This window comes from Halichoerus grypus, chromosome 2, assembly GCF_964656455.1.
Source record: "Halichoerus grypus chromosome 2, mHalGry1.hap1.1, whole genome shotgun sequence".
NCBI classification, from domain to species: domain Eukaryota; kingdom Metazoa; phylum Chordata; class Mammalia; order Carnivora; family Phocidae; genus Halichoerus; species Halichoerus grypus.
The window spans coordinates 177145332-177172302 of record NC_135713.1 but is presented as its reverse complement, the minus strand read 5'-3'; the positions used below and the strand labels follow the sequence as shown (position 1 = coordinate 177172302).

Here is a 26971-nt window from a genome sequence, read left to right as displayed (position 1 = left end):
GGGGGGGTCAGGTGTGAACCCACCTTGCTGGCCAGGGACAGGCAGGGGCGGGGGGCCCGTTGGGGACTCTCCAGCTTGACGATGCTGATGAATCCGGGCTCCAGATTGTCGTCATCACTGGCATTGCACAGGTACAGGGGGTGGGACTGCAGAGACAAGGAGAGAGAAAGAGAGGTTAGGGAGGCTCTAGGGGATAGCAGGAGGCGGTGGGAGCCAAGCACTTGCCCACTGTTCCAGGCACGGACAAGGCAGGTCTCCTAGTGCTATGAAGGAGTGGGCCTTCTTATATGATGGCCTCACAGGAAGCTAGTAACCATCAGGTGTCATTTCAGGGGCGCCAGGGCCAAGAATACATGGAGGTGGGGGGCAGGTAGGCAGGGGGGGTGTCCAAAAGGGTGACCTCCATGAAGAGTCTGCTGCAAAGCCACTCCAACAACCCTCACACTGCCTCGGCCTCTCTCACCTCCTACTTCTAACACGTGCTCCAAAGCCCCAGGCTAAGAGCCCACGTCAGTCCCTTCAGCATCTTGCCTTCCCTCCGTGCCCTCCCAGGGCAGTGCTGGGTGCTACCAGTGCCTCCTGCCTTCTCGGGGTGCCCCCTGAGATCCCCATCTCTCACGTGGCTTGGGTCTTCTCACTTGGTGCTGCCCCTTTCCTCTCAATATCTCCCTTTGCCCCTGCCCTGGGCCCATCCTGAGATGAAGCAGGACACGGGAAGGGAGAAGACCCTACTTGGGGATGAGGCTTGGCCAACAGCCTTGAACATCACACTTACTAGGAGCTCATCCTGTCCTCAGGAATGATGCAGTGGAGAGGAGCCAGCCCAGCGCCTCTGCTCTGAGGGTGTGGCAGGGCCAGTCCAGGACCCTGTGCCCCTGGCCCAGTCAGTGCAGAGCAATGACTCAGGAGCAAGGGGGCCATGTGTGCTGAAAGACCAGAGGATCCCCTCCGCAGAGGGACAGGAGTGCCTTTCTGTGTACTCGCTTGTCATTCAAGGTGACTCAAACGCCCACTTGAATCTAATTTTCCCAGAGTGCTGTGAGAACAAAGTATGATTTATTTGGCCCTAGATAATGCTATGGGCCAGAGGTTCCTACGTGGTGGAAACGCAGCTGCAAGAAAGGGGATTTTATATGACGGAGGTGCCCATACTTCCCTCTCTGCTGCTGCAGTCTAAAGGACTTCCAGAAAGAACCATCAGAGGAACCAGACAGCATTTTGAATTTATGAGGATGTTCTGAAGATGACAATGCCGCTGATGGATTTAAGAGCGTGGTGACTTTCTGAGGGCACTTTCATGCTATTTCTTCTCACTGTGTCCCTGCAGTCCCCTGAACATAGTGGGTTCTCAAACACACACACCACCTTGCTTTGAATTCTAGCCTTGTGAATACACATCTTTGGGCAGGCGGTGTTGAGATGGGAGTGCCATTCTCGCTCCCAGAATTTAAGGAGTACTAGTCTGGTGGTGGCCAAAGTTTAGTGTGGGAGAAATGTTACACACATCCCCCCACCAGCCCCCGAAAAAGGCCAGGGCCCAGGTTGTTCTCACTTCAGTGAGTCTGTAGCCCTGTCTCAGCAAGTCCCATGAGCCTGTCTGTCTGCCCATTTGCCCAACCGGGCATCCCTTCCTTTCTTCATTCTACCAACACTGAGGGCCTCCCTGGTGCCAGGCACTGTACGATCCACGGGGGAGTCAACAATAAATAAGATGGAATCTTTGCCTTAGAGAAGCTCAGAAGACAAGTGTACAAACACATTGTATTGTGATGTTATGACGCAGATTCATTCAAGGGCCTGTGGGAGGGCAGAGTGACTTCAGTGCTCCCTTGGGTACTGAACAGGTATGTGCTCACCCGCTGGATCCCCAGGAAGGGGGAAGGTACATTCCTGGCAGAGGAAGCAGCCTGTGCCCAGGCATGGAGGCACCGGCAGGGGGCTGGGAGGGACAGCAGGCAGTTAGGTCTGGTGGGGAGGGGAAGGCAGGAGATGAGGCTGGAAAGGTCAGCAAGCACCAGACCAAGGAGCAGAGACTGCAGATTTGCATTTGAGAAGGAGCTCCCAGGTGCTGATAGAAGACTGTCTGGTGTGGTGAGGAGGCAGAAGTCAGCTATCCCAACAGAACGAAAGGTGGCGGATCCTCCTTCAGGAACGACAAATTGCAGCCACGGGCGTCTACTGCTTTGCTTGCTCCCCTACCACGACCCATGGTCAGCTTTCTTCAGATAACTCCAACACACCTCTCACTGGCCAGGGAGTCAACTGAGGGGGATAGTCACCTCAGAGAAGAGTTGTTTTTAGAGAAAGATGTGCAAATATTTAACCACCGCTCTGCCCCCAGACCTCCGCAGAGAGAACCAGCATATACAAAGCAGTGCTATATTGTAGGAAGCCTCTGATGAGATGCAGGAGAAAAAACTTAGTGTCAGAGTCACCAGACTTGTCTGGTCCTGAATGAAAAGCTATGGAAGAGGGAAGGGGAGGAAATTAGCCATTATGCCTCTTGCATACCAGGCCCTCTAGATGTTATCTCACTATGAGGTAGCTGTGATCATCCCCATCTAAAGAAGAGAATGAAGCTTGAGGCACAGGGAAGTGAAGATCACACAAGATTAGAACCCAGCTCTATCGGACTCCAGCCTCGGGACTCATGTAACTCCAAATGAACGCAGAGTCAACTCTCCATTGTCCATGCTAATGATGATGATGATAATGCTAGAAACGATTGTCTCCATTTTAAAGATGAGGAACCTGAGGCATTAAGTGGTTAAGTAACCAGCAAGGAAGAAGTCAAACTTTCACTATTTGCAGATGACATGATACTATATATAGAAAACCCAAAAGACTCCACCAAAAATCTGCTAGAACTGATACACAAATTCAATGAAGTCACAGGATACAAAATCAATGTACAGAAATCTGTTGCATTTCTATACACCAATAATGAAGCAGCAGAAAGAAAAATTAAGAAATCAATCCCATTTGGGGCGCCTGGGTGGCTCAGTCAGTTGGGCGTCTGCCTTCGGCTCAGATCATGATCCCAGGGTCCTGGGATCGAGCCCCATGTCAGGCTCCCTACTCAGTGGGAAGCCTGTTTCTCCTCTGCCCTTGCTCGTGCTCTTTCTCTCAAATAAATAAATAAATAAAATCTTTAAAAATAAAAAAAGAAATCAATCCCATTTACAGTTGCACCAAAACCAACAAGATACCTAAGAATAAACCTAACCAAAGAAGTGAAAAAGACCTGTACTCTGAAAACTATAAAATGCTGATGAAAGAAACTGAAGATGACACAAAGAAATGGAAAGACATTCGTTCATGGATTGAAAGAACAAATACTGTTAAAATGTCTATACTACCCAAAGCAATCTACAGATTCATTTATTCTTTTTTAAAGATTTATTTGACAGAGAGAAAGAGTGCACAAGCAGGGGGGAGGGGCAGAGGGAGAGGGAGAGGGAGAAGCAGGCTCCCCACTGAGCAGGGAGCTCAATGTGGGGCTGGATCCCAGGACCCTGAGATCATGACCCAAGCCAAAGGCAGACACTTAATGGACTGACCCGCCCAGGTGCCCCAGCAATCTATGGATTTAATGCAATCCATATCAAAATACCACCAGCATTTTTCACAGAGCTAGAACAAACAATCCTAAAATTTGTATGGAACCACAGAAGACCCCAAATAGCCAAAGCAATCTTGAAAAAGAAAAACAAAGCTGGAGGCATCACAATTTTGGACTTCAAGCTCTATTACAAAGCTGTAGTCACCAAAACAGTATGGTACTGGCACAAAAACAGACTCATAGATCAATGGATCAGAATAGAAAACCCAGAAATGAACCCACAACTATATGGTCAATTAATCTTCAAGAAAGCAGGAAAGAATATCCAATGGGGGAAAGGAATGTCTCTTCAACAAATGGTGTTGGGAAAACTGGACAGCAACATGCAAAAGAATGAAACTGGACCACTTTCTTACACCATACACAAAAATAAATTCAAAATGGATTACAGACCTAAATGTGAGACCTGAAATTATAAGAATCCTAGAAGAGAGGGCGCCTGGGTGGCTCAGTTGGTTAAGCGACTGCCTTCGGCTCAGGTCATGATCCTGGAGTCCCGGGATCGAGTCCCGCATCGGGCTCCCTGCTCGGCAGGGAGTCTGCTTCTCCCTCTGATCCTCCCCCATCTCACGCTCTCTCTCTCTGTCTCATTCTCTCTCTCAAATAAATAAATAAAATCTTAAAAAAAAAAAAAAAAAGAATCCTAGAAGAGAGCACAGACAGTAACTTCTTTGACATCGGGCACAGCAACTTCTTTCTAGATATGTCTCCTGAGGCAAGGGAAACAAAATAAAAAATAAACTCTTGGGACTACTACATCAAAATAAAAACTTTTGCACAGTGAAGGAAACAATCAACAAAACTAAAAGGCAACCTACAGAATGGGAGAAGATATTTGCAAATGACATATCTGATAAAGGGTTGGTATCCAAAATATATAAAGAATTTCTAAGAGAAAGAGAGAGAGAGAAACAAACCATGAGAGACTCTTAGAGAACAAACTGAGGGTTGATGGAGGGAGGTTGGTGGGAGATGGGCTAGATGGGTGATGGGCATTAAGGAGGGCACTTGTAATGATGAGCACTGGGTGTTGTATGTAAGTGATGAATCACTGAATTCTACTCCTGAAACCAATATTGCACTGAGTGTTGATTAACTAGAATTTAAATAAAAATTTGAAGGAAAAAAAAATTTATACAACTCCACACCCGAAAAAATGAATAATCCAATTAAAAAATAGACATAAATAGACATTTTTCCAAAGAAAATATACAGATGGCCAACAGACACGTGAAAAGATGCTCGTCATCACTCATCATCGGGGAAATGTAAACCAAAACTACAATGAGATATCACCTCACACCTGTGAGAATGGCTAAAATCAAGAACACAAGAAACAATAGGTGCTGGCAAGGATGCGGAGAAAGGGGAAGCTTCTTATACTGTTGGTGGGAATGCAAACTGGTGCAGCCACTCTGGAAAACAGTATGGAGGCTCCTCAAAAAATTAAAAATAGAATTACCCTACAATCAGCAATTGCACTAGGTATTTACCCAAAGAATACAAAAATACTAATTCAAAGCGCTACATGCACCCTGATGTTTACAGCAGCATGATCTACAATAGCTAAATTATAGAAACAGCCCAAGTGTCCACTGACTGATGAATGGATAAAGAAGATGTGGTATATGAATACAATGGACTATTATTCATAAAAAAGGATGAAATCTTGCCATTTGCAATAATGTGGATGGAGCTAGAGAGTATTATGCTAAGCGAAATAATTCAGTCAGAGAAAGACAAATACCATATGATTTCATTCATATATGGAATTTAAGAAACAAAACAAATGAGCAAAGGGGCGCCTGGGTAGCTCAGTCGTTAAGCATCCGCCTTCGGCTCAGGTCATGATCCCAGGGTCCTGGGATCAAGTCCCGCTTCGGGCTCCCTGCTCAGCGGGAAGCCTCCTTCTCCCTCTCCCACTCCCCCTGCTTGTGTAACCTCTCTCGCTGTCTCTGTCAAATTAAAAAAAAAAAAAAAAAAAAAAAAAGAGCAAGGGGGAAAAAAAGAGAGAGAGGCAAACCAAGGAACAGACTCTTAACTGTAGAGAAGTGATGGTACCCAGGGGGGAGGTGGGTGGGGGGACGAACTGAATAGGTGATGGGGATAAAGGAGGGCACTTGTCGTGATGAACACCAGGTGTTGTATGGAAGTGCTGAATCACTAAATTCTACACCTGAAATTAATATCACACTTTATGTTAACTAACTAGAATTTTTAAAAAACTTAAAAAAAAAAAGGTTAAGTAACATGCCCAGAATTACATAGCTGAGATCAGAAGAAATGAAAAGAAGTAGGATAATGTAAAAAATATCATAATAAATTAAGAATAATTTCCATTTAACTTTGAAAACACCATGCCTTCCCCCAGCTCATGGCCATCCTAATTTTATATTCCTAAACGAGTCCCTGAAATATTGGTGGCGACTTCCAGGATTCTGTCCTCGGCCCTCCTCTCTTTTTACTCCCCATGCACCCCCTGGGTGACTCCAGCCAGTGCATGCCTTTGGTTTCCACACAGAGATCATTGATATGTGCAGCCCAGACCTGCCGAGTTCCAGACCAAATGTCCAACATGTAGGGCCTGGACGTGTCTGCCTGAAGACCCTTAAGTCAGACATCTCAAACTCAGCATGTTCAAAATGGAACTAATAATTTTATCCCTCAAAACTGCTTCTCCTGTGTTCCCTATTTTAGGGATCGGAACCACCATCCACCTACTATGCAAGCCAGATGTTGTCCTCCTAGCCTCCTCTCACTCCTTCACCCCTACCCCCACTAGCAACAGCCACCAATCACCGGATTCTAACAATCCTATCTCCCAAACATGTCCCCTCTTTGTCCTCTTTCTTCCGTTCCCACTCTGGCTACTCTTAATACAGGCTGTTCCAATCTACTGAAATAACCTCTTAACTGGGGTCATCTCACCCCACAGTTCTATACACTGAAGCCAGAGTGATCTAAAATGCTAACCTGAGTGTGTCACTCTTCCACTTTAAGCTCTTCAAAGGCTTCTCATAGCTCTTGGAACAAAGTCTGTATTTATAAGCACAGCGTAGAAGGCTCTGCCTGCTCTGGGCTTACCATTCCTTCCCATACTTCTTCCCCCCTTGCAACCCATGGTCCAGAAATAAAGTGTTTCATGTCTCCAAACACTTCTGGCTTTTGCTGCTCTGCCAGGATAGGTCAGAGGCCTCTCCTCTGGGCCCTGTCAGCACGCTGGATTGCACCCATCACAGCCCCGTGCAGTGGCATCTCAGATGTCTGCTTACCTCCCTCTCCCCCAGGCTGTAACTGGCCCCAGTCGCCCCTTCAGTGCCTGCCACACAGTAGGTACTCGGTCAATATTTTAAGTATTTAATACTTAAGTACTAAAGGTCTACAACCAGACAGCTGACAGTTAACTATAAAGGCAACACACTGCACACCAAAATTCTGGTAACAGTGGCTTTGGGAGAGGACTTAGAGAGGAGACAGTGAAGAGAGACTTCGGCGTTTTGCTTTGAACATTTCAACCATAGGATGATATACCAAGATATCACTTTGAGTTTTGCTTTTTTGCTGGAAGAACAGAAAAGAATGAGAGCTATTTATAATTTGTTCTCTGCCTTTTTCTCTCCTGCCATTCCAAGAAGAGAACCTCTCCGTCTATTTCCCTGCCTCACGGGCACTTGCCCAAAGCAAGTATTGCTAAAGACCTAGCTTCCTGGCTTTTGTGAAAGACTGAACTCCTTGAGGAAAATGTGAGTGTCCTGGAGGCAGAAAGGACTGTGTATGGGGGTGATGTGGGGGCCATTAGAGTCCCTGGAATCCTAGAGGATGGGGGGCAGAGTCTGGGGATATGCCAAGTTGTGGGAATCTGCAGACTGGGCCCCAGGAGCAGTAGATTCCGGAAGGCCGGACCCGGGCAAAGATGATGCGCCTCCATGGATTCCAAGGGAACACTTGTGCTTAAACAATGGGCACATTTGTGGTGACCAGCTTGGGACGAATGTCAGAGGGGTCTTTAGATATTTCTGTTCCAACTGCTCTGTGAGGGGAAGCTCTCAAGAAAACATTTCTTGTATAGTTATATTTGTGGCATGAAAACCATACTCACTACACTTTTGTATGGTTTGATTCTTTTACAGTAAGACTTTTTCAAGTATTCTCAGATTAAAAACAAAACCAAAAGAAAAAAGAAAAAAGGGGAAAAAAAAAGGTCATTCAACCAGGACACTGTTCATTACCTAGCAAAGCAGTTTTAGTCTTCCTTGGGTGTAACATGGGCTGTCTTTGCTCCCTCCTCCAGGGGATTTCAGCTGGAAAGAGGGGCCCTGAGAAGAAAATAGATCCAAATGCACCTGCCTCCTTAGGATGCAAGGTCTCCTAATAAGGAGGAGTCCCCTGTCCCGTTAGTGACACCAGGAAGAGCCAAGAGAAAGAGGCTGGTAGCATTCAGGGAGGGTGTGGCTGGGGAGGGCCCCTGAACACTTGATGGGCTTAAGGATTGGCTGTGTCTTCCGGAAAGGCCAGGCGTTGGGACGCCCTGTCCCAGATGCTGCCATGAGGGGCAAATGCAGAAGAGCCCGAGCTTGCTCTCAGGATCCAGGCCACTCAGGCTGAGAAGTCAGCTTTGCCCACGTATTTTACACGCCTATGTAAAGACGTGAATACTGTCCTTCAGCGGTATGTTCAGCAGTGTGTGTTGTACTTCCTATTCTTGGATCTGTTCTCCATGTCTCTGTCTTCCTCCTTTAACTTCTTTGTTCTGGTGTTCCTCCTCCCTTCCAAAACAGACCTAAGGCTCCAATTCTGACTCCATCATTTGCCTGTGTGACCTTGGGCGGGTTACTTAGCCATTCTGAGCCTCACATTCTTTGCCTGCAGAATGGGATGATTATCATGAAGATGGGAGATAATGGATATAAGTGCCTAGCACCGAGCCCAAAACTCAGTAAATGCTCATTAAATGGTAGTTGTCTTATTATTGCATTTGCAACAGTAAAATCCCTCCTTGTCGCTGGAAGGGACAAAGACCTTTCTGAGTGCTACTCCCTTGGTGATTGTCAACAGTGCCTCTGAATGCCAGTGTTCTACAAGGCGCAGCTCATTATCCACGGTCACTTCCCTCCTGTGCTCAGCCCTCCAAACCCCACTGAACAAGCTCTTCCAGTTCTCAGCCCGCCTCCTTCCCATGAAGGAGGCCATGTGATCTCATTACCTCCTCACAAAGGGCATTCCAGGGCTCAACCGAGCCCCAAACTTAATGCTGGTCTTTCTTTATCTGCGGCATCTCCTCATCTTAGGGTGTGTGCTTTTGCAAGCAATTCTTTACTGTCTCTTGTTTCCAGCCACCCGCCTCCCCCCACCTCTGCTGCAATAATCTCTTAGTTCTCTAATTCCACATACGGACCTTCACCCAGGCCTTGGACAGGTAACTTTACTGCCTGCTACAATTTTGCCTTTGTAATCAGGAACATTGGCCAGGCATCAAAGGCACCTTTCTCCCCATTTCCTCTTTTCAGATTTTATAATCAATCTCTCCTGTGCAACCTCCATTACCTGCACTTAGAACTACCTGACTCTTATCTCTAGCAGTAGGACACACCAGCATCATAAAGTCAAGCTCCTGCAGCGCGGGCGTTGAGAAACAGATGGGCCTGAAGCAGCGGCTTCCTGCCCGCAGCACCAGAATAGCCTCGGAGGCCCAGTTTGGTCACCTTGTCCTTTATCGAAAGAGGTCAATGTTCACAATCACAGGTTAGAGCCTAAGGGTGATTGATTAGGCTTGGATTTGGAAACCTCTAGACCTCATTCTCGTCCTTACCTTAGCCTGTCGCTACTATCTTTGAGATGGCTGAGTTTCCTACTGAATTAAGCTGGGAGGCTGGGAGATTGTCAAAAGGAGTTTCCCTTTATTCTGTTAATTTTTTTTTTAACAAGAAAAATGTATTCCTGCCTAATTGTGTAATTTTTTAAAGTACAAAAGAAAATAATATTGGTGGGCTGGACAAGCCTTGGGCCCCCTGACGAGAGTGGACTGGCAGAGAGAGGACGGGTGACCGAGGCCTCCCATGTTTCTCACTTGATCCAGAAAACCTCCCGGCAGACAGGTCAGCAAGAGTGCTGACGAGAAGGGAAATGATGTGCCAGCTTCCAATAGGAAGCAAGGGGACAAAGTCTGAGAGGGAAAATGAGCTCATCAGAAGTCCAGTGTGTGTGTGAGTGTGTGTGTGTGTGTGGGCGGGGGGGGGGGGTGCCTGAGTGGCTCAGTTGGTTAGGCGTCTGCCTTCGGCTAAGGTCAGGATCCCAGGATCAAGCCTCTTATTGGCTCTCCGCTCAGCAGGGAGTCCGCTTCTCCCTCTCCTTCTGTGATCTTGCTCACTTTTGCTCTCTCTCAAATAAATAAATAAAATCTTAAAAAAAAAAAGTCCAGCCTGGGGCTTTGCATTTTGGAGGTCCTTAGTATTTGCTGAAAGAATTAATAAAATTTCATTTGAGTCCAGCTGCCATACAGTTTATAAAGAGATATAAATTGCTAATTGCTGGGCCTGGTTCATGCCTCTAAGGGCCCTTCAGAACTTCCTTTTCACAGATGAGGAATGTGAGACTCAAGTCACAGACTGCCCATGGTCACACAGCTAGTTAAAGGAGGTGGAGGTCTCCAGGATTCAATCCCAGTACCCTCTCTATCCTGCCATGCCACGTCCAGGTGCATGCAGTGAGAGGTATTCTGGGAGGTACAGCAAGCATTAGCCAATGCTGTATGCATGGCTGCAATGCATGGATGGAAGCCTTCAGGACCTCCATCTGTAGAGTGTTCAAACTTGAATCATTCTTAGCAACAACAGAAGCAAGGTCTGTTTGCTCATCTTCCCTCCCGGCCCAGGCTCTTTCTGCCCAGCAGCCCCGGCTTCCTTTCCCTCCCCTAGGGCTTATCTCATCTCTTCTCCTAGCCACAACAAAGGCAGCCAGACCCAGACACTGCTCAGAGGTGCTTTCCCAGTGGATAGTCCATGTTTGTTTAGGATGAGAAAGGTGTGTCCTGAAATTAGAGGTCACAGAAGCTCGGGCCCAAATAATGGTCATTCAGCCAGACTACAATTTCCCTCGCTGTCTCGCTCCACATTAAAGGCTTCATTCTTCAGTTTTAAAAATTCATCTCTCCTCGTCTCGGATCCTGGCCAAGCTCCATGATGTAAATGGACCTCATGACCCTAAAATGGCCCCCATGGTGGGGTTTTCCTGACCCCACACCTTGTTTGGCATCTATAGATGGGTGGTTCACAGGGTCATAAGCAGAGTCATGATCAGGAAGAAGGGAGGAGAAAGAAGAAAGAGCTAACTGTCTAAGTTGCTTTTGAAATAAACTGATATCAGAAAAGAAGCTTATCTGGCAATAATCAGACAGAGAGAAGGAGGAAAATCTCAGCCACCCAAGAGGTAGAGCTTCTGTCCATTCTATTCCCACACAGAAACAGGGTTTGTCCTGACTCAGCCCAGAATGACCTCTGGTTACAGGGGCACCAGGAAGCTATTCATGAAGTTAGGAGCAAAGGACAGGGAGCTCACCAAATACCATTTTAGTTACATCAATGCTCTTTAGAAGGAAAGCTATGAAATAGGATACCACGATTCTGAGGCCCACGAAGGTCAAGACCTTAGAAGACACCCCAGTCACGCAGTTTGAACTCCTCTCCTCCACCAGGTGCGGATCTCAGGGATCAAACCTCTAAGAATCCCACACTAAGAGCTCCTGAGATGTCAGCTGTGTTCTGCCATTCAGTGACCAACTGTCCCCGGGAGACCCTACCCCCTTCACTGACCTCCATCCTTCAGGAAGCACCACTTGAGGCCCCTCATTTACCTAAGTCTTGTTAAAAGAGGTCATCTGCAGAAGAGCTGAGGTCTTGGCACGGGTGACAGTATTGCTAGGGTGACACCTGCCCTCCCATTTCCAGGAGAGGGGTCCAAGCGGCTTTGGCCTTCACTCCTACCGCAGTAAGGCAGTGAACAGCACTCCCACAAGGGCTCCAGCCTGACCCAGGGTGCTCCCTGAGGACAGCCTTGGCACAGTCTGCTTTACGATTTGGTTGTTCTTCTTGCGGCCAAATTCATGCCACAGGTGGTAGGAATTTAGAGCCCTGCTGGAACCAGGTAGTGTTGTTGTTGTTGTTGTTATTGTTGTTTAAGTAATTATTTATGTTAAGATTTTAATGCTGAAAAGGCCAAAGACTAAAACCACATAGGCTTTGTGAAAAACGACCAAAGAAATGAAACTTGAGGAAATCAGATTATTCACTTCAATACGCCAGAGGCGTATCAGGACTACCAGCAGAGCTACTCAAGCATTGCTAAGTTTGGTGAGTTTACACGCAAGAGTGTGAAGTAGCTACATTAATCTAGTTATTTCCCACATCCCATGTCTTTCAGGCCTAGTCTGCTGCTCGGAGGTTGTAGGAATTTCAGGTTGCCCCGCAAACTCTGTGCCAGTCGCTTGCCGCAGTGCTTATACGTCCTCTGAGGGCAGATATTGTAACCAGATGGGCCAGCTCAACTAAATCTATGCTCAGGTTCTAATTGCCACATTGTGAGCAGGGATGGGAAGTTATGGCATTTGCTTGGCTGAGCCCCATCCCCAGCTCCTGGGCAGTAACACACAAGGTTGCGTTTACACTGGAAAGTGAGCGGGGAGAAAATGGAGCATGGGCCTGCGCTTCGGTCAAGAAACAATAGAGGGGAGATAAGGTAGTTGCACTAAGAAATCACATTAGGAGGAGAGGGACAAAATTATTCAAGCCACCGGCCAACTTGGATGCCCAGAGTCTGTCCTCAGAAGCCACTGGGGGTTGAGACCGGGCCAAGGAGGCTTCTGTTCCGAAGAGGCAACAGTCAGAAGACGCTTGTGTTGGAGACAACCCAAAGGTTCCAGCCCGACTGCTGACAGCCCTTTGACCACAGCTCTGAATCCCTGTCCATGGGGTGGCCCTGGGGAAGAGGCCTGCTTTGGGGGAACTGTTTAATGACTGGCCAGGAAAGAACAAGGCAAACAGACCACTGGCAGCAGCCTGGATGCAACAGAAGAGTAGATTTTTATTCCCACCCACAGTGGAGCCTTCCAGGCAGGAGATAAAAGAACAAGTGAAAGATGGTGTTGTGAGAGCCTGGAGGGGACTGCATTTGGGCATCAGCACTTCACTGAGTCTCCATGCATAGTGCCTGGGTATTTTGGCATTGGTGCCAGTGGTGTTCCCGTCCTCTGAAGATGTTAGTAATTCCTCATAGCAGCATCTCTTGGGCTCCTACGAATTAAAGAGTAAGATCTCTAAGGGGCCTCTTCTGGCAGGGTTCTAACATTAAAGACAATGAAACCAGAAAAACAGTGTTTTGGCTCTGAAGTAGTCTTTTACCAAAAAAAAAAAAAAAAAAGTATGAGCTGGGAAAGTAGTTTGGTTCTCTGCTGAACTCCTTTTCCTTTTTTCTCATGGGCCTTTCCCTATCTCCTTGGCTCTACAGAGAAAAAAAGGCACCTCCCCTTCCCCTGTGAGCCAGACTCCAAGGTCTAAGTCCTGCAGCTTTCCTCCCCTTTTCACCCTCAACCTCTCAGCCAAGTCCTTCTGTAATCTTCTGAGCAGCCTTCAGTCCTCAGAATTAAACACTTCCCCCACCAGTCCCCTAAGATGATAGATTCAAAATTCTTACACGACACTTACCTCTTACAGTTGTATCAATACAATGCCTGGTTCTTAGATTTCAATAAAATATTAGCCCTTTCCTCCTCCCTCTAAAGTAGATCCTGAGCTATTTCAAGTCAGGAACTAGGCCTTATTCATCAATGAGCATAATGCCAGGCACACAGTAGATGTGAAGAAAAAAATGCATGTAGAATTATCTGTTTTAATAAACAGATGTGAGATCAAATAAATTTGGTGGTTTCTTTGTCATTTGATCAGGATATGCTTATTTTCAGATTTCTGCTTTCTCTTCGAAAACCTTCTGTATACTCCCTGTAAGTTTAGGTTTTAAAGTCAGCTTTACAGTGTTTTGACCTCTTAAGGGAGAGTTTGCTCCCTTCCTTTTTATATCACGCCTAAATCTCCTCCATAACCCTGAACAAAACTCACTTCTTTCAGGAAAATCTTCCTGCTTAATAACCCATCCCCAGTTACTCTTCTATTGTCTTCCCTCAGTATCAATGTGCTGAGTTGAACATAATCCCTAATGGGAGGGAAAGCGTCTCCCCCTGCCAAAAAAGGGAGTGGGCTCCTGCTCTCAAGGGACTAAAGCCTAACTGTAAATCTATGCTCATGCATACACACGCTCGCACACAAGGGGCTCAAGGCCATTTGTCCAACAACACGGGGGGAATGCAAATTCACAGATCACAGCACATCCTCACTAAGACAATGCAGAATGAATGGGCAGAATAACTTATTCTTGTGATACTATTTTGAAAGCGCTCTCTTGTCCTTTTGGGGCCTTTTGTCTAATCTCCCAGATCTGATGGGAAGCTCTTTCAGGATAGGAACCAATTAGAGACTATTAAAAACAATTTTATCTATCTTTTTTATCCCTACAGTATTGACTCAAAGAAACTGTTGCCCCCACGGGCCACAGGCCATAGTGTTGGCTGAGTGTCTCTGGTGAACTTCAGTTCCTACCAAGATTTTATGAGGACTCGGGCCAGTGATCTGCATGGAAAAGGTCTGGAAAAACTCAGAGCTGATTTACTGCCAATAGTATTCCATATTTTTTCCGAGTGGGTCAGATTAACATGAAATGAAATAACGTATTTAGATAACATTTTTCTTACCTTAAGTGGAATGAGAGATGAATCGTATTTCTTTTCTCCATCCTTCTACTCTGAAAAGCTGATGTGTCTGAAGCCCAAATTTTAAAGGCTTCAGCTGAGGAACCACTTGGTATCATCGCCTTTCCTGTTTCAGCCTCCCCGCAGCCTGCTCGGCCCTCCAGCCCACTCTGGTCCTGACGATGTAGACAGGCCACCTCACGCCAGAGGTGCTTGTATGTTCAAATATTCCAAGCATCCTTTGACTCGCTCTTTGTGAACTATGAGTTCTTTGTTACTTCCTAATTGCTCAAACCTCTTTATTTTTCTTGCTAAGTGCAGATAGTAAAAGATACGAAAAGATAATCAAAGTGCTGATAAATGGAAGAGGAGTCTTCTCAGTTAGCTTCTGCTGAAAAGTTCCTGTTTGCGTTGGTCAGGACATTCGGAGAGGTGCCATCACCAGACTTAGTGGGTAAGGGAAGTCCTTGGAGAGTTAGGAAGGAGTGGAGCCAAATTTGTGGGTTGAGAGTTCACAGGGCAATGAGGATCAATAGCAGCACTTCTGATTTGTACACTGTTATCAAGGTACAAAGCAACACTACCCTTTGTCCTTTTTATTTTTACCCTGCTAATGGAACCCTTCGCCCTGAATTAAGACTATTATTCGGCTTTGATGTTGTGTTTTATATTAGCAAAGTACTTTACAATCCTTCATTAGCTATTTTATTCTCCCTTATTAGTACCACCCATTTTACAAATTAGGTTGAAGAGAAAGCACAATGCATATTGGGCTTGCAACCAGGAATCCCGAATTCTGGGCATGGATTACATGTATTAAATATAATGAAAGGAGATGTGGCAGACCATAGGAAGAGCCACACAGTAAAGGAATAAAAGCGCCAAAATTCTAAGAGCCTCCTTGGGAACTAAACCCCCAATGATTTAGAGCAAGACCTGTAACGTTCACTTTATTTTGCCAGCAGCAAAACTGAGAGCTCTCACTAGCTTAAATCTAAAATGTGATCACCAAATACATCTTTAATAGGAAAAGAGTTCTCCTGGTTGACTAATTTCCTCCATAACAGAGTTGAAAGAAGAGGGGACAAAGGATGTATGGTGCCAGTTGTTTTCTAAGAAAGTGGACTGATGCTAAAGCAAGACCAATATCCCTAACTTACTTCTGATGTGTTGAACATCCCTTCTTCACACTCTCCCTACTTGCTGTTTGTCACATAATGCTGTTTTATTCTCTCTCCCCACTTCTGTCCCTCATTTGTTGCCTCTTTCTTCCTCCTCTCATTTAAATATAAGGAGATGCAGGGGCGCCTGGGTGGCTCAGTCAGTTGGGTGTCTGCCTTTGGCTCAGGTCGTGATCCCGGGGTCCTGGGATCAAGCCCCGCATCAGGCTCGCTGCTCAGCAGGGAGTCTGCTTCTCATTCTCCCTCTGCTGCTCCCCCTGTTCATGCTCTCTCTCTCTCTCAAATAAATAAAATCTTAAAAATAAATAAATAAGTAAAAGGAGATGTTCTCTGATTTCTATTACCTTTCTTCTGGGGTTCTTATTCACCCTAATATCTTCACTAATTCCAAAATTTGTCTCCTAAGTCAAATTATCCTACACTACAAAATGCCTGTTACACATTATTTCTTTGAAGTCTTTCTGGTACCTCAAACTCAAATATACCAAATGTACATATCATCTTCTTCCTGCACTCCATCCTAAACCAATAACTTCTCTTAACTCATCTGTTTTTGTTAATGGCACTGTCATTAGAGACCCAGGCTGAGCACCTCAGAGTCATTACGACCCCCCCTTCCTGCATCCAATCACTCAAATTCCTCCTGGAAACCTACCTTCTCTATGTCCCTGGAGTCTGAAGCATTACAATAGGCTTTTAACTAGTCTCCAGTCTCTCACCATTCTAAAGCTCTCTCTTTATCTCTGCAAAAGCAATCTTCCTAAATATAGCACCAATCATATTGTTCTCCTGTTCAAATACCATCAATTACTCTCCACTGCCTTCTGAATTAAATTCGAACTCCTTAGCCTACCAAATCAAGGCTTCAGTGCTCTCTGCACTGGCTTTGGAATCAGACAACCTGGTTTCACATTTCAGCTCTGTCACTTGAAAGATGTATGTGACTTTGAGTGGGTATCCTAACCTCCTGAGTCTTGGTTTCTTTATGGGTAAAAAAAATGCAGGTACCACTACCCATGCAAGAATGTCATTGTAGAGATTAAATAACATATTTAAAGTACCAGCATTTCCTGCACACAGTAGGCACTCAGAAAGTATTAATTCCTTCCTCTCCCCCTCTGCTTTTTCAGCTTTATTCCCACTTCTCTCCTAAATGTACTGTACTGCTTGTCCAACCCAAACGGTCTTACTCTTCTCTAGCATCCTCTTGGAATGCCTTTACTCCTATCCTGTCACTTTTTAAAATGCTACTTTTCACTCAAGGGCACACTTATATGCTACCTCTCTCATGAAGAATCTCTTCTTCATCTGAAATGTCCCAATCAACTTGTTTGTATTTATGGTGTGGCACTTTTCACCTTCTCCTTTATATTCGTAGCTACTGAATTGAAGGCAGGGTTTTCTTTACATCCCACAGAGCACATCGCCTCAATATAACAGGCAACCAATAAATGCATGCTGAATGAATATTGAGAGCTTGTGCTTTTGGTCTCCCGAGAGTCCATTTGTTTGTGATTCATACTTCACACTGAGAACTCTTTAGAAACAATCTCTGGCGGGATATCAGAATTTCAAACAACTTTAACAGAGAAGCTGAGTCAGTCTAGAATTAAGTTCAGTCCTAGTTCAGCCAACAGGAATTGTCTGGACCCTGTTCCTGATTGAGATATCATAATTTGGCAATTTGTGAGACATGGAGCTCATTTGAATAAATTCAGATAAGAACATACCTGTTTTAGGAATAGGCAAGCAAAAATGCATGATACCTGTAAGAAATCAACCACTCTGAGGTTGACGATGACAATGGCTTCACTGGCATAGGAAGAAGTCCCCCAAAGCCATCTGGTTTCATAGGTTCTGACTGTGGCTCAACTACAAGGTAACTACACCTTACTCTGGCTTTCATCCAATCCATTTCCTCTTGGCCCAGTTAGCAAATGGGTAATTATATGACATCAGCCACCATGGGGTGGCTGGAACATAAGGTGGCTTCATGGTGCCATATAATGTGGCACCAAGGTTCTGAATCACCAACCACAGGTGCACCGACTCTTCTCCCCACCACACCCCCACTCCATAAAAATCACCTTATCTGATATTGCTGTTGACACAGTGACTACATTTAGGTTCTGGGCATTTTCCTTTGCTTCTTCATTAGTGTTTGTTCGGGTGGGTACCTCTGTGTAGCTTACAAATGAGAACTCACAGTGCGGGAGTAATCACCCAGTCATCGGGCCATGCTTTTGCCTTTAGGTAAGGCTTACTTCAGAAAGTAGCAACATATCTAATTGCTCAGTTCACACCTACCTGAAATACTTCAGAGCTGAACTCCCTTCCGAGCCAAATACCTAACTAGCAGAGTTGCTCTCTATCACTAAGTCTGATTCTTAGCCTGGACACTATCAGGCCTATTTCTGGAGCCATCTTTCTCCCTAAAATAGCAGCTGCTACAATTTTCTTCCCAAACCCTTTGTTACAAGGAAGATCAGTAGCTCCCAAATGCTCCTTGTCAAGATATAGAGAGTCATGTGATATTGCTATTGAGTAGGATGCTGGATGGGTACACATGAAGATTTGCCCCATGGGCACATCAGAATGGGCCTGAAATATGGTCTCTTAGTTGGCAAGTGTTTGATGAACATTTATCTTCTTCCCAAAATCATGTTAGATCCAGCCCAGGGGTTATAGTCTTATTAGGGAGGTAACATATGAACACAACTAAATGGTGGCATAAAATGGTATACTATCGAGTGTCACATTGTGTGGCACAGCCAATAGGTCCCGTGGGCTTTGTGGAGGTGATGAATCTTTTTTTTTTTTTTTTAAGATTTTATTTATTTGACAGAGAGAGAGAAAGCACAAGTAAGCAGAGTGGCAGGCAGAGGGAGAGGGAGAAGCAGGCTCCCCACTGAGCAAGGAGCCCGATGTGGGGCTCCATCCCAGGACCCTGAGATCATGACCTGAGCCGAAGGCAGACACCCAACTGACTGAGCCACCCAGGTTCCCCAAGGTGATGAATCTTAAGCTAGCCCCTAAGGAAGACTGAATTGAGTAAGAGAAGAATAACCACATATGTAAAATAAGGGCATACTGATCCATAGGTTCTGTCAAATGGATTTTGGGAACTTCCCAGCTACACCCTTGAGAAAAAACATGGGGCCAAGGGAGAGGAAAAGCAGGGTTCTTGATCAGTTTCTCTCAAGTCTTCAAAGTACAAGAAGACTTATATGACTGAAAAACAGACCTGCAGAGATAGTTTAGATAGCCGAGGTAGGGTCAAATTGTGAAAGCCGCTGAATGCGGAGATAAGAGCTAGACCCTGCTGGCATATGAGAAAAGGGAATCACTCTAAATTCTTAAGCAAGGGGATCTTAAGCAAGGGAATCTAAAATACTAAAAACAGTATTTTAAACACAACGGCATATCAGAGTAAAAACTATAGTGGAATGAAAAGAAACTGGGGGTAGGAAAGCCAGTTAGAGAGCTGTTCCAGAATCCAGCATGGCATGATGAGAGCTTGAACTCTGGTGGTAACAGTTAAAAGGTGAAAGGATGAATCACAGAAATTATGAAAGAAGTGTTGAAAGTACTTGCTGACAGATCGAACTATAAGAATAAAGGAGCTAAAGGTTCTACACCTGGAGAATTGGTGGGGGGTGGGGAGGGGGTGGGGAGTTGCATCAACCCAAAGAAGAATATTGGAAAAAGAAGTTAATTTTGCACAGGGAAAACTAATTCAGTCTTGGAAATGCTGAATTAGAGATGAACATTTAAATCCTATACGCAATTTGAAATAAGAATCAGAGTTTGAGTGCAAGGACAGGACTGGAGATACAAACCTGCCAAATACTGTTTATGTCTCCAGATATAGTACTATTGCTATAACATTTTAAATATTAAGTTAGAAAAAGTTAAAATGGCTATATCAGTGAATCCAATTAAAAGCAGAGTTTGTGGTTATTGGTTCGCTTGAACTAGTCCCACTGCAATAAATCCAGAAGAGATGGTGCTGTGTAGCCTGCCTCTCGAGAGTGAAATTCCACTCACTTAGCTTCTAAAATTACCTCATGTACAACCTAAAAGGTTCTGTGGCTCAGGGAAGTGGATAGAAGAAAAATGAGAACTCCTAAAGGCAAGGCAACCTTGGAATCTTCTGAGGAAGATACAGAAGCTAATCAAAAGCATTGGTTTTCTTCTCCTTATGTCCTATTGCTGGGTCCGTAGGCCAGCTAGTAGTTTTTCTAAAAGGAAGCTCCCACAAGCTACCTGCTGCTTCGAAGAGTCCGTAAGCCATCTGCCAGGGACCTGTAGGTAAGTGATCTAGCCTTCAGGCCACTCAGTCTCTGCAAGTGGGACAAATTCTCTCCTCACCAAGAGTTCGCTTTCAGGTAGTAAAGTCACAGTCACTTCAATGCAAGTGGGATGCTGTGGCTATCTGTTAACATCCTCGTGCTTATAAAGGAGGCGGTAACCTAGAGCAGTGGGTCTCAAAATTTAGTCCCCAAGACCCAGCAGCATCAGTATCACATGGGAATTTGTTAGACATGCAAATTTTCAGGCCTCCCTTCAGGCATATGGAATCAGAAACTCTGGGGGTAGGGCCCAGTAATCTGTGTTTTAACGAGCCTTCTAAAACTGACTCTGATATACCTTAAAATCTGTGAAGCGCTGATCTAGAGGGACCAAAATGATTCTAGGCAGTTGCCTTACTACATGCATAAGGAAAACAATGAGGATGAGAAGCCAAAATTCAAGAATGATCATTTCCCAAAAAAACAGACTATATTTGGGTAGAAGAGCAGGGACTCCCTCCACTGTTTCCTCCTGTTAAACCTTACAGTAAATGACCTCAGAATTAGCCAGGGCGTTGAATTGGGTGGATCAGAGAGCAAGCCACGAAGCTTCCTTGTGTACGTACCTTATAAATTTTGTATTTCTACAATTCTACTGTATAAATGTGATTTAATACATCCTTTCAAATAACCACTCTCCTGTTTACCATGAACAAATAACAATGCTGAGCAAATGGTAAAGAAACTTGGTTTTGTTTTCTCTAGTAGTTATTTTCTTCTAAAGGACTTGATTTCTTTTTTTAAGACTGAGCTGTTTTGTGTTTTGGTTTTTTCTATGAATTAGAGGAAAGTATTAGTCATCCTGGATAACAGAAAGGGCTCATCCTCAGCAGATTGGTAAATCAGAAGCAGAACACAGGATGGAGCACAAGGTTGCACATCCTCAAGCCATGCCTTCTCTTTTATTTTATCCATGCTCCTCTAAAGCTATATTCAGAATCAGCAAAGGAAACTTGGATAGTAAGTCAGAAACAAACCCCAAAATATGTAAAGGGAATGAAAAGGTGATCCAGAAAGCTGAGCAAAACTGAAAATGAAATAAAGAAAATAAAGAGGCCCGAGATCAGAGCTTTCTAAGTAATCAGGGCCCCTAGTCAAGTTGACTATATAATGCAGCTCTCCCCCAAAAAAAGTCCTGGCTTTTTTCTGCAAGAATGTCTTATGGCTGTATCCTTTTCCTTCAGTTGAAGTAAACGAGGCAAGTGTTAAGATACTGTTTTGTAGAGAAAAAGACTCTAGCTGCTTTACACTTGGGAGTCTGGTGTAAGGGGCAAAATCTGGTGCTTTGGTGCTCACCTTGAATACAATGAGTGTAGGATTTTATTTCTCTCGTTCACTTAAAACCTATGGCCTAATCTAAATTTTGCTCCTGTGCTATGTACCATAAACTGCTTCAGCAATGACAGCCTTAAAACTACTCTGAACATCTTTAAAAATATTCATCAGGAAAGGGTCTTCCACAATTAAGATGCTTAGAGTAAGTTGCACTTGGTATCAGGATGCCCTGTGGGAAGGCAGGTCTCATAACTCTACTTTTGCAAAATTCTATTCATCAGAAAAATTCTAAAAGAGGCTTAATGATTCCATTTACTATATGCCTGGAACACTCAATATGTGGCTATAGCAAAATCAGCAATTTAATGAAAAAGGCAAAAGAAAACTGATGAGAAATATGAAAGACAAGAAAGTAATAAAAAGAAAAGGACTAAATGTAAGATTTCTCAGAGAATTGGAAACGAGTTTCCCTGATCACTCTTGTCCACGTTGCTGTTCTTTCTCCTTACTGTGAGCTCCCACAGAAACTCACTGTATGCCTTAGTTGGCACGTGTTATAAACTCTCATGGTGGTAGTTATCTCTAGAATATATCTAGTATTATCTTAAGGTCTCAATTAGTAAGCACCTTGAGGGCAGGACGTCTGTTATCTTCTGCTCCTTTGGGCCCTCTCCAGAGCAGAGCCTCGTGCCTTGTACTTGGGTCCAGTAATACTGAATAACTGTAAAGCTAATGGAAGACATGGGGTATACTGAGGACCAAAGTTGGATTCAATTTGGAGCAAACGAGCACGTCAATGGTGAGGCTGTAAAGGTTTGAGAACATGAATGTGGGTAGGAAAATTGAGCTGAAAATGAAATTTCCAATCTCTGATGATAATTCCTTCCCCACTATGTATTCCTGGTCAAGGTTTTCTTTCTTTTTTTTTTTCCCCCTTTTTCCTTCCAGCATCAGCCAGGTGCAGAACAAAAGGAAATGAATGATTTAGTTATTGCTCCAATGCTGAAAGTCTGGAAGTCAGTCAGTCGGAGCAGGCTCCATTGTACGGCCCTGCATGTCTCGGGCCTCAGTGGCTATGCTTCCAATCGCCACAGTGAGGGCCAATGTTGGACGCCTGGCTTCTAAGCAAGAGAGATGAAAGGCTTCTTCTAATGTAATAACTGACGGCCTCTCAGTGCCGTTTGAACTGTTTACAGACTGAGTTAACTATTACAGGCTATGTGTATCTTGGCCAGGTGCCCGAAATTCTTACCCACCCGTCAGATATTATCAAAGAGCCCTTCCATGCCTGGCTGGAGTCCTTCCAAAGCACCTCACAGAGATGCCGACACAAAAGGAGGAGTGTTCAGAATGTGCTCTCTCTCCTGAGGCCAGGGCAAGAAAGTTAGAGAATCAGGCATGAATTAGGTGCTGAGGGGGCAGAGTTTCCAGAACTGCTCAGGATTGGGGAAAGGGTCAAGGTCAGCACTATGGCCAGAAGAACCAGATTCCTCTCTAAGCAGGTTAGGAGGTGTAGGTAAGTAAGAGTCTTCACTGCTGGCAGCTAGAGGTTGATGAGAGTAGGGAAACAAGACCCTTGAAGTGAAGCAGAAATCTCCACCACCACATGAAACAGAAGCCCCTAAGACATCAGATCTGCAAGGCTGGATTTATTATGGGGCAGCATACAGAGGGTGGAAGGAAGTAGATTGTTTTTTTCTGAGAGCAATAGCTAAGTTGAGAAAGAACATCATCTCAAGACCAAGAAAGAGTAAGAGACTTCAAAGGTGATAGTAAATAAAGTTAAGGGAAGCTAAGAAGACACCTCTTTATTGAGGTGAGTCTCAAGAGACCAAATGTCATCTGTTTGAGCATTATCAAAATGTTTTTCACACAAATACAGACAGTTAAGCATAAGATATAATGGAAAACTGGCTAGCTTACGACCGAAAAAGAGACTTAACACCAAGAACGCCAGAAAAGCTTTCTGGGGGCAACAAATATTAAAGAGCACTCAAGCCAGGGAACACCAAGTCTAGTTATTATTTAACTAAATGCTAACTTGTGGACTCCAAAGTAAGGTAGTAGGGAGTTTCTACTATTTCTTTATTAACCACCTATTGGCCCCTGAATACATTTGGAAGTGGAGTAAATGGCAGCCCCCACACCTAAGCCTTAGAAATCTCAAGTCAATATATAAGACAGTTGCACATTCACTCCAGAACTCTCTCAAAGAGGAATACCTGTCTTCAAAGGCTAAGGAAGGGTTATATGGCTTTTTTACTTCCATACATGGCCTGATGAGGGAAAGGACATTATATAACTTATCACAAAATGCTCTCACAAGAAAATTTGGGGACAATGCATGCAATTCATATTCTTCTATCCATATATGAATATAATCATCATTATTACATTGTGTTTCCTTGAATTTTCTTTACAGCCTCAACTAGATGTGGTTGTTTTATTCTCCTGTCCTAACTTGCTGAGTAATGTTGCTATTCTGGAGCAGCTGGTGACCTACCCTGTGTAGTGGAGGATAGGACATCATGTTAGAAGATAATTCTTCAGACTATCTACCTTGAGGTGGGGGTGAACTTGACATTACTATTTTGATTGCAGTATAGATTAGGAAACTGACCTGATTTTTGAGACTCATTGTAATGTTTATATTTTCTGCAACAGACCACAACCCATGTGCATTTACTTGAACAAGGCTTGAATAGAAACACAATTAGATACTGAGTTGCTTCAAAAAAGCACTTCCAACATTCTCTAGACTACTATCTATATGGGGATACTCTTCTCTCCTGGGGTGGGTAAGATTAGATAGAGGTCAGTTTGATTTTTAGAATAAAAAAAAAAGAATACAAATCAAAATCTTGTTTGCACTGAAACTGTAGAAAGAATATGACTCAGTGGTAAGTTTGAGGTAAAATTACAAAAGTAAATCCTATCAGTTGATGTTGAATTTTATGAAGAAATTCCAGATAATCCCTTAGAATTTGGCCCCATAATCTTCTAGAAAATAGCTTCAAAGAAGGAAGAGAAGATGCCTCTAGCCTCTCTAAATAGGTGGTTAGCAATGACTTGATATCAAATAGAATGAAAACAAGCAATGCATTGGATATTGTACAAATGAAAACAATTTAGAAAACCATTAGGGAAACGGAAGAAGTCAAGTATACAAGGACTCAGAGAATGATGCTATTGAGGTTTTTTGGGTTTTTTTTAAGATTTTATTTTTATTTATTAGAGAGAGAGACAGCAGCTCAAGTGGGGGGAGGGACGGGGGGGAGAGAGAGAATCCTCAAGCAGACTCCCCACTGAGCAGGGAACCCAATGCAGGGCTCCATCCCATGACCCTGAGATCAGGACCTGAGCCAAAATCAAGAGTCAGACGCCCAACTGAATGAGCCACCCAGGTGCCCTTGCAGTTTTTTTTTATGCAGAAACAAGACAGTTCAACAATCCTCCTCACATTGGGCAGTTGAGAGTACAACTGCAGTACTTACTATCCACTGCTTACAGCCCTTGCTTTGTAAAAGAGATTAATACACAAGAAGTTCAAAGCAGGCCAACAAAAGGATAGAAGGACTTGAGGAGATGATTCCCAGGAAAGGGCAAGGGCCAGGAAATGAATATTTTCAAGGATACCAGGAAGCCTGTAGTGTTACCTCGCTAGGAACTGGACTGCTCCAGATGCATGGGTTCCACACTGGAACACCAGCTGTGTCTTTGAACTTTAGGAATGTTGGGGGCAGCGAGATGGCCCTCTTTCATCCTCCCAACTCCTCTCACCTTCAGGGTTGTGCAAATCTATGGAGGCACAATGGTTCAGCTATTTTACAGATATTCCACCTTATCTAGAGAGCCGACACTCTCCCACAGGGTTCTCCAACGTGGGGCATGTGCTGGGCAGGCAAGTATATCAAGAAGAAAACAAAGTTCCTTATCAGTTTTCCATATAATAGGTTTACTTGGACAGATTGACAATATATGGAAAATAGATAAGAAACACCAATTTCCTTCTTCACAAGATTACTACTAGAACCGCTCTGCCTTCACTACTTAGTAAAACTAGCAAATATTAAACAGGATCTGAAATTCCTTTGAGGAAAAATATAAGGTAATGGCTTTAAGGCAGCCAAATGGTCTGTCATAGCATGACCTACCTATCCAAAGATTGTGGAAAGGGCATTATCAATATGAGGCGATGTAATGTGTTGGTAAGTTCCCTAGCTTTAAACATACACATGGCTCAATGATTTCTGATTAGAGCTCAGGATCCAGGTAAGATGCATCCAAACCTACTATCATAGCAATAGCATGAAGTTATTCCTTCTTTATGAAAGACAGTTTATTATTGTGCACACTTGAACTCCTAGAGATACTCACACTTCCCTGACAAGTAAACCTATGATGGCAATGAAATCAGAAAGCTATAAAACACAAAAATCTGAGAAACATTCTTTTGGAAGGAAGATCATGTAACTTAGTCCCTCACCATAAAGATCAGGTATTAAACAAACTCAAAAAAAAAAAAAAAAAAATTAGACCGGTTCTGCCACTTGAGAAAGAAAAGAAATGTGGTTTCTCCAGCTAAAAGTTTTCTAGATGATGCAGGAACTGCTGCTTAGGAACTACTCTCTAAACAAACTGCAAAGGGATGACTATAAACATTTCATCAACATATTACAATAAAATTCTCTAGGAAGATGCTTTACCATTAAGGATAGAGAAAACCACAGATGCTCTGATTTCAGTTCTTCTCTTTCATTTGCTGTATTTTGTAATTTTCTCTAAAATCTAAGCTTTCATTTGATAGGGAGGAAGAAAGGATCTTTCTTTCTGATGGGAAGACACAGCTGTCAGCATGTAACACAACGTGCAGGTCCTGTTAACGCAGCCCGTGGAACACCATCTCCAGATGAAAATAGCAGCAACACACCAACTTATTCAACAAAATTATGAGTGAACATACACAGTGAATCTGGTACACTACATGACTTACCAAGGAACGGGCCAGGTCATCAAAATCCCAACCTAAATAAGACCAACATAATGTGGATACAAAAGTGATAGATCTTCATAGTGAGAAGAGACTTTTGACAGTGGGCACAGATTTTTTTTTTTATGACCCCAAAATGAAAATGAGAGAAACGTCATAGAAGGACCATTATGTAGGTAAAAATTCTTTCTTGGGGGGGGGAGGGGCAGAGGAAGAGGGAGAGAGAGAGAGTCTTAAGCAACCACAACCGGAGATCACGACAGGAGCCGAACGAAATCAAGAGTCAGATGCTTGGGCGCCTGGGTGGCTCAGTTGGTTAAGCGACTGCCTTCGGCTCAGGTCATGATCCCGGAGTCCCAGGATCGAGTCCCGCATCAGGCTCCCTGCTCAGCGGGGAGTCTGCTTCTCCCTCTGACCCTCCCCCCTCTCATGCTCTCTCTCTCATTCTCTCTCTCTCTCAAATAAATAAAATCTTTAAAAAAAAAAAAAAAAAAAAAAAGAGTCAGATGCTTAACTACTGAGCCACCCTGGTAAAAATTCCTAAGGAGAGAGTCCACACCACTAGGGAGAGATGAGCAAGCAGAAATTAACGAGAAAGAGAAGAAAGCCAGCTCCAACAGGCTGAATCGGAGACAAGGCTGAAACAGAGCAAAAGACATCAGTTTGAGGTTAGAATTGATCGTTTTCAGCTAAGTAAATTTAACTGAAATTGTGGGTGGTAGAGCGGGAGTCAGGGAAAAGAACACGGGGGGAATGTCC

At 44.2% G+C, this 26971-nt stretch overlaps 1 protein-coding gene across 1 annotated transcript in view; it reads right to left on the bottom strand.

Annotated features, from left to right (window-relative positions):
* RNF43 (ring finger protein 43) overlaps nt 1-26971 on the bottom strand; it is a 63725-nt gene that overhangs the window by 16383 nt on the left and 20371 nt on the right. The window contains exon 2 of the mRNA XM_036086659.2: nt 24-146. Within this exon, the coding sequence (XP_035942552.1) occupies nt 24-146 (123 nt within the window). The remainder of the gene's footprint in view (nt 1-23; nt 147-26971) is intronic.